The sequence below is a fragment of the Sinocyclocheilus grahami genome, unplaced genomic scaffold, assembly GCF_001515645.1.
Source record: "Sinocyclocheilus grahami isolate Dianchi unplaced genomic scaffold, SAMN03320097.WGS_v1.1 scaffold465.1, whole genome shotgun sequence".
In the NCBI taxonomy this organism is placed as follows: Eukaryota; Metazoa; Chordata; class Actinopteri; order Cypriniformes; family Cyprinidae; genus Sinocyclocheilus; species Sinocyclocheilus grahami.
In genome coordinates, this window is record NW_015505644.1 from 1043075 (window position 1) to 1053389 (window position 10315).

Genomic DNA, 10315 nt, shown 5'->3' on the forward strand with positions numbered 1-10315 from the left:
TGCGTCTTTCCCAAAAAGACTCATGGCTGTATTCGATCAAAAGGGTGCTTCTACTAAATACTGAGCAAAGGGTCTGAATACTTAGGACCATGTGATATTTCAGTTTTTCTTTTTTAATAAATCTGCAAAAATGTCAACAATTCTGTGTTTTTCTGTCAATATGGGGTGCTGTGTGTACATTAATGAGGAAAAAAAATTAACTTAAATGATTTTAGCAAATGGCTGCAATATAACAAAGAGTGTAAAATTTAAGGGGGTCTGAATACTTTCCGTACCCACTGTATATCGAAATCCTCCGACCTGCTTCTTTACAAATCCTCGTTTTGTACTTCTAATTCGTGACCGTTGTTTTGTTTTGATCTCTCCCCTTCGCTTCCATGTGCGTCACTTCTGAGCGGCGCATGCACAAAGCTGACCTCATACGTCATCTGCCCGGAGCTGCTTCCGTGCACAACTGTTAGCTAGATTAAAGTGATTATTACGTTTTGAATATGGATATTTTTCTTACAAAAACGCATCGATTCGCTACAGGAGGCCTTTGTTCACCCCCCGGAGCCGTGTGAGACAATTTTTTTTATGGATGGGCGCTTTTTATTTAACTTCTTTTGGACTGATGCATGCAACACCCACTGAGTGGCATTAAACAGCTTGAAAGATCAAAGACCATTTTTAATATAACTCCGACTGGATTTGTCTGAAAGAAGAAAGTCATATACACCTAGGATGACTTGAGGGTGAGTCATTTATGGGCTAATTTTCATTTTTGGGTGAACTAACCCTTTAATAGGACTGACTCTGAAGAGTAGGGCTGCAGATAACTTGATAATCAATAATGAAAACATTTTATTTCTAGTTAGTTGCACTGTGTGCAGTAATTAATAAATAAATAAAAATGATGAATTCATTACATTTTACTTTGTGTTAGAATATGGTATACTCTGATATTATATTATATTGTACTTCAGAACATGAATTTAACATGAATTTAAATCAAAAGTAATGATCTGTTTTGAACATTGACTTAAATGGGATTGCTCAAATGTAAAAGGAAGACCCGTACATCATTATATCATTCTTTGATTATATAAACTGAGTATACTTAAATGCTGGGTTTATCACTATAGATTGTAACTTTAATTTAGTGCTTGTGTCATTCGTCTGGCTGACTCTGATTTTGTCGTGTCATTGCATTGGCTCTGGGTTTGGTTTAGATTGTCTCTAACCAGCTGGTGTAAATAAACCCAAAACTCCCCATGATCTTTGTCTTTGGAAAGAAGAGATGTTGCGGATCTGTAAAAGAAAAGGGGGAAAACATTCAGCGTTGTTTCCACTTGATTTTTTTAAGATGTTCTAGACCTTGATGAAAAGGTTGGTTACGGTCACAGCTGGTTGCTATCAAATTATAATGGCATGTCTTGCATTGAAAGAAAAGAAATGCTTTTCAGGTCTTTCAGGTTTAAATTTACTTTAAATTTCCATTTCCTTTTTTCCATTATCTTTCCTCTTTTCAATCCAGATCGAGAGGCACGATAACTGTGCGTATGACTACCTGGAGGTTCGAGATGGGAACTCAGAAAGCAGCCCGCTGTTGGGCAGATTCTGTGGTTATGACAAACCTGATGATATTAAATCCAGTTCCAACCAGATCTGGATGAAATTTGTGTCTGACGGTTCTGTCAACAAGGCTGGATTTGCTGCTAATTTCTTCAAAGGTGAGGTGGACTTTTTTGCTTTATGGTTTCACCTTGGATTTGATCTATGGAAATTGTATAGGAGTGATGATTGGCGTTATAGTTCAGAATTTAACATTATAGCTCAACAGTTTTGAAATTCATGAATGCACATAATATATTTGGCCAATAATCAACATGATGAAACATTTAAGGAAAGAAAAAGAGAATCCCTGATAATATTTTAGCACGAAACATCTCCTAAGATATTAGCATCGCTCCTTAAAGTACTGTAACTCAAGTTCTGATGTTCTTGTTGTTGCAGAAATGGACGAGTGCTCCAGACCCGACAACGGTCGCTGTGAGCAGCGCTGTGTCAACACGCTCGGTAGTTACAAGTGTGCCTGTGACCCTGGGTACGAACTGGCGGCAGACAAACGGAGTTGCGAGGGTTAGTATGTGAACAGTTCAGTGCTGGATACAGGCCAGTGCCATATTTAAACTGTTTATGGCAGCATCGAGGGAAAGCTGTACACTCTCAGAAAAGTCTGTCAAAATAGGGCCCAGTATTCTAATATAAAGTAATATAAATGGTAGTATAAACGGATTTTCCGTATTCATTTTTTATACATGTTTTACCCATATTTTAAATGATGCATTGCATTGTGTTGCGTTTTAAGCTTAAAGGAAATGTCCTTAAACTTAATGGATAATGTCCAGGCAGAAAATTACCTGTACACTTTCCATTTTTATATGGATTTGTCTTACAGTATACAAACAAATAACGCTAACTCTGTGTTTGGTAATAAAGGCAAGTTTTAGGGCAAAGATAATTTTCCTCATAAAGGATTAGTTCACCCCAAAATGAAATTCTGTCATTAATTACTCACCCTCATGTCGTTCCAAACTCGTAAGACCTTCGTTCATCTTCAGAACACAAATTAAGATATTTTTGATGGAATCTGAGAGCTCTATGACCCTCCATAGACAGCAACGCAACTGAAATGTTCCCAAGTCCAGAGACGTAGCAAGGACATCGTTAAAACAGTCCATGTGACATCAGTGGCTCAACTTCAATTTTGCGAAGCTACGAGAATACTTTTTGTGCACAAAGAAAACAAAAATGACGAATTTATACAACAATTCTTCTCCCCCGAGTTACTGTCTTCCGCCATTTTAGAGAGTATCACAATGCATACGCACGCTTTCCCCTAAGTGTAAACAACGCTGATAATGCAGATTACGTTCATGTGCGCGCTTTCCCCCCCTAACATAAACAACGCTGATTACGTTCTTGGGTGCTCTCCAAAATGGCAGAAGACATAACTCGGGGGAGAAGAATTGTTAAATAAATTGTTAGTTTTGTTTTCTTTGCACATAAAAAGTACTCTTGTAGCTTCGCAAAACTGAAGTTGAGCCACTGATGTCACATGGACTGTTTTAACGATGTTCTTACTATGTTTCTGGACTTGGGAACATTTCAGTTGCGTTGCTGTCTATGGAGGGTCAGAGAGGTCTCAGATTCCATCAAAAATATCTTAATTTGTGTTCCGAAGATGAACGTAGGTCTTACGAGTTTGGAACGACATGAGGGTGAGTAATTAATGACAGAATTTTCCTTTTTGGGTGAACTAACCCTTTAAGAAGTAAATGACAGGCTTTTGTGCTATCTGATTGTACAGCGGTTCTTGACAAAGACTTGCTGATCATCTCAAAGGCCAAGATGCGCTGCATGCAAATTAACATAATAATCAAAATCCTGATGAAAATTGTTGTAATTATAAAATGTAAAACATGGTCCGTTTTCGTAGTGTCGTTGTTGAATTTCAAATTTAGTAAAACGTCACATTACACATAATTGACCGATCTTTCTTTGCGTTAGTGATCAATGGTTTTTAGAGTATTCAAGTAGATTCCTACTAATAATGTATGCTATGTAGGTAATGTTATATTAGAAAGCTTAATATTTGAAACAACCCGAAAAATTAATTCAATAAATTCAATTTAACATCTTACCTATGGGAATTTAAGACAAGTTGAATGTTATACTAACGTTTAGAGCAGGGGTAGGCAACGTAGGTCCTGTAGTGCCGATGTCCTGCAGAGTTTAGCTCTAACCCTAATCAAACACACCTGAACAAGCTAATTAAGGTCTTCAGGATTAGTAAGGCTACAGGCAGGTGAGGTTTTTTCAGGGTTAGAGCTAAACTCTGCAGGACAATGGCACTCCATGTTGCCCACCCCTGATTTAGTTAGGTTATGTACAATGATTTTAAGGACATTCTTCTCAAGAATTCAAATTCTTCATACAATATTTTGTATATGTTTTAGTTAATTACTTTAGTTTAGCAGTTAAGAAGAATTTATTTTTTAAGAATGTTTCGTGAATCCACCTCCAAGGAAATCATTTTCTGTTTCTGATGAAACAGAAATTTCTGAGCCACTAATGTCATCACTCGGGATTGTAAAAATAAAGAAAGAAAGAAATTGATTTCCAGAACACTCCCCTTATCTTCTATTGGATAAACAACCAGATAGCCCCGCCCAAACTCACACATTGGTTGAACCAGTGTTTGCCAGGCTGGTCAGGGTTCTCAAACAAAAGTCACTTTGATAGTTTTGATAGCATATTTACACTTTTTGGGGGAATCAACCTACAAAATGCTTACCTATGCATATTAATCTGAGATAAAAGAAGCCTTTTAATATAAAAAATCACACTTTCCTTTAATTACTGAGTGCATGTTTTGAGCAGCCAGCTACACTCTTAAAAATAAAGGTGCTTCACGATGCTATAGAAGAACCTTTTTGTCTAAATGGTTCCATAAAGAACCTTTAACATCTGAAGAACCTTTCTGTTTCACAAAAGGTTCTTTGGGGCGAAAGAAGGTTCTTCAGGTTACAAAAAGGTAAGAAAGAGATGGTTCTTTAAAGAACCTTTGACTGAATGGTTCTTTGTGGAACCAAAAATGGTTCTTCTATGGCATCGCTTGAAGAACCTTTTGAAGCACCTTTATTTTTAAGAGTGTACACCGACCTCATTTTGCCTCTAGTGGACAGTCTGTGCAACTGCATCCTCTTAATTACTACTCCTGCTTGCGCTGTTGACATACCGCCGACATCTGTTTTGTGCTATTGGCTTGGGGCTGCCAGCAAGTTAAGAGCACCTTCCTCACATTGACAGCAGGCTCGCCTGGCTTTCTTTACCCTCCTCCGCACGACACTTACAAAGCGCTGCTCTGTTTTCTGAGCGGCTGGAAATTCTGCTGAAGTTTGAATCTGTTCATATCATATTCTTCTCAAACAAAGCGCTAAAAAACAGTTGGGGTTAAGGGTCAAAGCATTCTTAGGTACAGTGTTGTCTAACAGCTAGCGTCTCTCATTATATCGTCAGCTAATGACTGGATACATGAGGCAGTTGCTAGGACAGCACGTACCCTGCGGCTGCTATACTGAGCAAAAGTCTGTTTGTTCAGACATGCACTGAGATGACTCAATGGCTCAATCATGACAGACTGGAGCGATCAGAAAATGATTCTCCATTAGATAAAAGAAAGATTGGCCCAGCACAGCTTCCCGGTGGCTATCATCATATCAGCAGTAAATCCCACATTATCATAATGACTGTGCCGCTCGTTCTCACAGAACAGGTTTATTGCACGACGGTCCTGAGGGAACAGAGACGGATAGGGCTTAAATGTACATAAAGCTAAAACTTCAAGGCAAGGGCTGTCCAAAGGCTTCATGCGGGTAGCCATGGAAACATCTCTCCCTGAGCGCATGTTGAAATCGCTGTAGTAGGGGATCCGTTGGGTAATTTGGATCGTACCGCACGAAAGTAAACTACTCTGTCTTTCTGCTCGTGTTTGATTAGATACGAAGCCTGGGGTTGTTCCCTGTGTATTTCAATTAAAACAGGACCGTTCTTGTTATTTTATATGTAGCAGGTGCCCGTTTTGACAAACCACAAGCTGGTCAGCTTGATAAATTGAGAGTTTAAGAGTGCTTTGTAACCCAGGCATGTTGTGCATGAAATATGTAGCAGTTGTAGGGAGTTTTTAAGGGGCTGTGTTGAACATTTTTGCATAATTTGTTTTTACACTTCAAAAAAGTGCCAACATTGTACCTTGGGGTACAACAGCTTGTCACTGGGACATTAACTCAAAAGGACACTTTTGTACCATTTTTACCAACAAAAGGTGCATAATAGTACAATAAGAGTAGATATTAATACCTCAAAGGTACATATTACTACTCTGAAGTACTAATATGCACACTTTAGGGGTAAAAAAGTTACAAAGGTACAACAAAGGTAGAAAACAGTGAAAGTCAGGGGTGGAATTAAACCAGTAATCCAGGTTGCTTTTGCTAATTTACCTACTGTATAAGACTTCTGTATGTAAATTAGCTCTGTTATAATTGGATAATTGCTTTGTATGTGGGGGGAAAAAAGTGACAGCTCACACCAAAATGAAACTTCTGTCATCATTTACTTATTCAAGTTGTTCCAAGCCTGTATGACTTTCAGTCTTGTGTGAAACAAATTTTGAAAAATGTTTCAGTGTTGTTTTGCACATGCTACAGTGAAAGTCATTGGAGTCTGATGTTGTTTAGACACCATCAACCTTCATAACATCATCTTTAGTTGAGAAACGTTCCATTTTTGGGTGAACTACCCCTTTAAATATACTGTATAAACATAGTGGTAGAGATCAGGGGGGAAAAAAAGTATATTGTTGATGCATCATGATTCCTTCTCAAACAATTCATGATCGATCCACAGAAACAAAATAAACACACATGAGTGCCTTCAAATTAAGTTTAAATTTTTAAAGAAAACAACGACCCGACATTCTACATAATAAACTGTGTATAAAGAGAACGTAGAGGGAATTTCACAATAAGCCATCTTAAAATCAGCACAGAATGGAAAATTACCCTATCTTTTTCTAAATCTGTTATTTGAGGTTATTAGGAATGATTCATCCATGCACATGTTATTTTTTTGACCTTGTACTGATCAAAATGTCAAATCTTGATCTTCCAGTAAAATATATCTTGTCTTATCATTTAATCACTGCAAGCTCACATTCAGATCTGCTAGTCAATGAATAGAAACAAGTATCCACTTTTTTCTCTCGATAATCTGCTTCAATTACAATATGGAAGAATCTGCTGATACTTTAACTTTCAGATTAAAGCTCCTATGCTGTTACTGAAAAGGCTTGGGAATCAGATCATTTCAAGAAATGTTGTGTGTGGACTGAGGAGCTGAAGTATTTAGTATAATTTGACTTACAGTTCTTTTCTGTTGTCTTTTTCTCAGCTGCCTGTGGTGGTTTCATCACCAAGCTGAATGGGTCCATCACCAGTCCAGGCTGGCCCAAAGAGTATCCACCCAACAAGAACTGCATCTGGCAGCTGGTGGCGCCCACGCAGTACCGCATCACGCTGCTCTTCGACGTCTTCGAGACGGAGGGGAACGATGTGAGCACTAGGTTTTTGCCTCAGCGTGGGGTGGGTTTGTCTGGTTCATTTCAGCTCGATTGGTGTGAATCACCACAGGGCTTTAGGGACTGACTTCTCCAAATTGCCTTCACGTTTTCTCACTTGTTGATAGCTTACAGCAGTTTTGCCTGGTGCAGCTCACATGACGAATGCACTTATGATCTGTTTGTTAAGATAAAGGGTAGTTTTCTGGCTTCGTGCATGTTTATCACAAACACTCAGGTAGTTTATAACAGAGCTATCTTGTTAAAGAGTTGCCATCTGGTTTCCAGCCTGTCTTTTTATACTTCATTATTTTAAATTTCACAAACTTCAAAAGAAGCCGGTTATATTGCTTTAATATAACAGCAATGGCATTACATTAGTGCTAAGGAAGGAGTAATTTTGAGAAAGAAAATGAGGCTGTTGGCTCAGGCTGGGTTTTTTAAATAGCTGTTAGTCCTCTAAATTAGACGACACACTAAGACATGTTTGAAGCAGCTGTATGTTTTCCTGAGCATTTTATAGCTTTTGCCTTAATAGCGTACCATATAATTGCTGGATAAAGCTAGGAATGATTTGGGTTCATATAGGTTCTGCATCAGTGACATGTTGCCAATTACCACAGTAAGTAATTATGACCACAAAAAACGAATCTGTCTGCAATAATGGATTTAAATTGAAAGTGTACAGGTCACAAACCTGGTTTTTGTTTACATAATAAATATACACAGTACACATACATATATTATGTATATATAAATACACACACATACAGTATATATTTTGAAAATATTTTAAATGTATATACATTTATATATTTATATTCTTATATTTTATACTATATATAAATATATTTAATATATAAAAATAACATTTTTCTTAAATATATGCATGCATGTATTTGAATATATATATTCACAATACACACACATATTATGTAAGCAAAATCTTTTATTTTTGATGCATTTGACAGCACTAATATATATATATATATATACATACAAATAACACACTGAATTAAACAAGACATTTTGAAGTAGAAAGTCTGAAATTGTATTTTCTTATAAAACGTACTCCAATAATCTTTGTCTGATTTACAGCTTCGAAAAATATTTTTCTATGTAGTGTATATATAGCAAAAACAGCTGTCCTTAATAGTACTTGTTTACATTAAAATTGTACAAATTACACTTACCAGATGAATTTTAAAAGGTGGTTGTTTAAAAGTTGTAATGAAAAAGTGCAAAGTAAAATTTTCTTGATCTATTATTTATTTTTAGTTATTTTAGTGGAGAAGTTAAACATCCTGGGATCTGGACAGGCCCAAAATAGTAGTCTTCTAGCAAATTTGACATTTTCAACATTTTTAAATTCATTAAAGTAGCACAATACAAAGTGTAATACTTTTATAATTTCTCTCATTAAACTAGAATGATGTTCTTTTTTTTTTTTTTAATCGTCGTAGGGGACAAAGAAACTCTGTGTGTTACTGATATCTGGTGTTTTGTTCTCACAGATAAAGACGAGTGCTCTAAGGAGAACGGCGGATGTCAGCATGAATGTGTGAACACCTTTGGCAGCTACAGTTGTCAGTGCAGAAGTGGCTTCATTCTGCATGAAAACAAACATGACTGCAAGGAAGGTGAGAAACACACACATGCGCTTAAATGTTAATATACACTGAGACGGTGTTCCTTTGAAGCAATAGGTCATGATAGTGCATGTAAACCATGCCATATTGTTATGTAAAATGGTAGCAATATGATAAAATACACCTATGTTCAGTAAGTGATGAAATATGTTATTAAATGGATAACTCATCCAAAAATCATTTACTCACCCTCATATTGTTCCAAACATGTGTGACATTTATCTTGTGTGAAACACAAAAGGAGATATGATGAAGAATGTTCATGCTGCTCTTTTCCATACAATGATAGCTCATTGTGAATACAGCTATCAAGATTCAAAAAGGACAAATAAGCACTGTAAATGTACCATAAATATGACGACATGACAATATAAGCTTCTTCTGAAGCAATATGATAGTTTTTTGAGGAACAAACTGAAAACTAATCATTTAATCCTTTAAAAATCTTTCCTTGAAGTAGCTCTCAAATCTCGTTCTTAATTCCACACATTCAAACTGCAGCACGTTCAATAATGATGCACACAAAATCCAATGGCATTTTGAGATTTTAGCGCTTCGAGCAACATGAGGAGAGTAAATATTGACAGAATTGTCATTTTTGCATGAACAATCTCTTTACTTTTGATAGGTTGATAGATAAATATATTAGCTTTGACTATGTTTCCAGTCAGAGCTGAAACTCTATTTTATAAAGAAAGAAAAGACACAACCCTAGATTAGTTAGCCCATGTTAGCAAAAATTATCTGTAAATTGCTTTAGGTTAGGTTTTGGCAAGTGTTTTACCAAATATATCAGAATTACGTGCTGTATGCCTGGAAGGTCACTGCACGAACAGCAGTCTGGTTGTTTTATTTTCCCTATTAGCGCACGACTTTCTCAGAAACCTTCACCATCGATTTCAGCTCACTGACACTAACTAGAGTCTGGATATTTTTAGAGAACGCCTTCCTCTTGCGGGCAGAAATAGAAAGAGAGTGGCAGTGCTTGGGAGAACGAAAGAAAATGTTGTTTGAGGAGGTTAGGAAATGCATGGATCTGTGAGCCAAAAACAACACTGATTCTTGTTGTCTGGAGTTTGAACATTGCTCATGTGATGAGTGTGAGCATGAGGCTGTTTGTATGTGTATTTGAGTGCTAGACGTCACGTGTTATTGGTATCTCTTTCAGCCGGCTGTGATCACGTTGTGAACAGTGTGAGCGGGACCATCACCAGCCCCAACTGGCCAGATAAATACCCCAGTAAGAAGGCCTGCACCTGGGCCCTCTCCACCACCCCGGGACATCGGATCAAAATAGTATGTAATAGTACATCCCCTCTCCATCCATATTTACCATCGTTGGGTAATGTACAGTCCAGACGGTCATTAGTTCAAAACCAAACCCTGCAGAGTGAGCTTGACCCCAGCATGAAGCCTTGCATCACCCTGAAGGGGTTTATTTTGCGGTAAAGACCAGCTGACTGTACATTATTCACTAATTACATGGCTGTAAATAAATGAAATT

The 10315-nt window shown here is 37.2% G+C and overlaps 1 protein-coding gene across 1 annotated transcript in view; it reads left to right on the forward strand.

Moving 5' to 3' along the window:
• The window catches only part of LOC107553124 (bone morphogenetic protein 1-like), a 90723-nt gene that overhangs the window by 72801 nt on the left and 7607 nt on the right, over nucleotides 1–10315 (forward strand). Inside the window, exons 12-16 of the mRNA XM_016235245.1 lie at nucleotides 1517–1712; nucleotides 1996–2121; nucleotides 6997–7242; nucleotides 8626–8802; nucleotides 9980–10107. Of these exons, the coding sequence (XP_016090731.1) occupies nucleotides 1517–1712; nucleotides 1996–2121; nucleotides 6997–7242; nucleotides 8626–8802; nucleotides 9980–10107 (873 nt within the window). The remainder of the gene's footprint in view (nucleotides 1–1516; nucleotides 1713–1995; nucleotides 2122–6996; nucleotides 7243–8625; nucleotides 8803–9979; nucleotides 10108–10315) is intronic.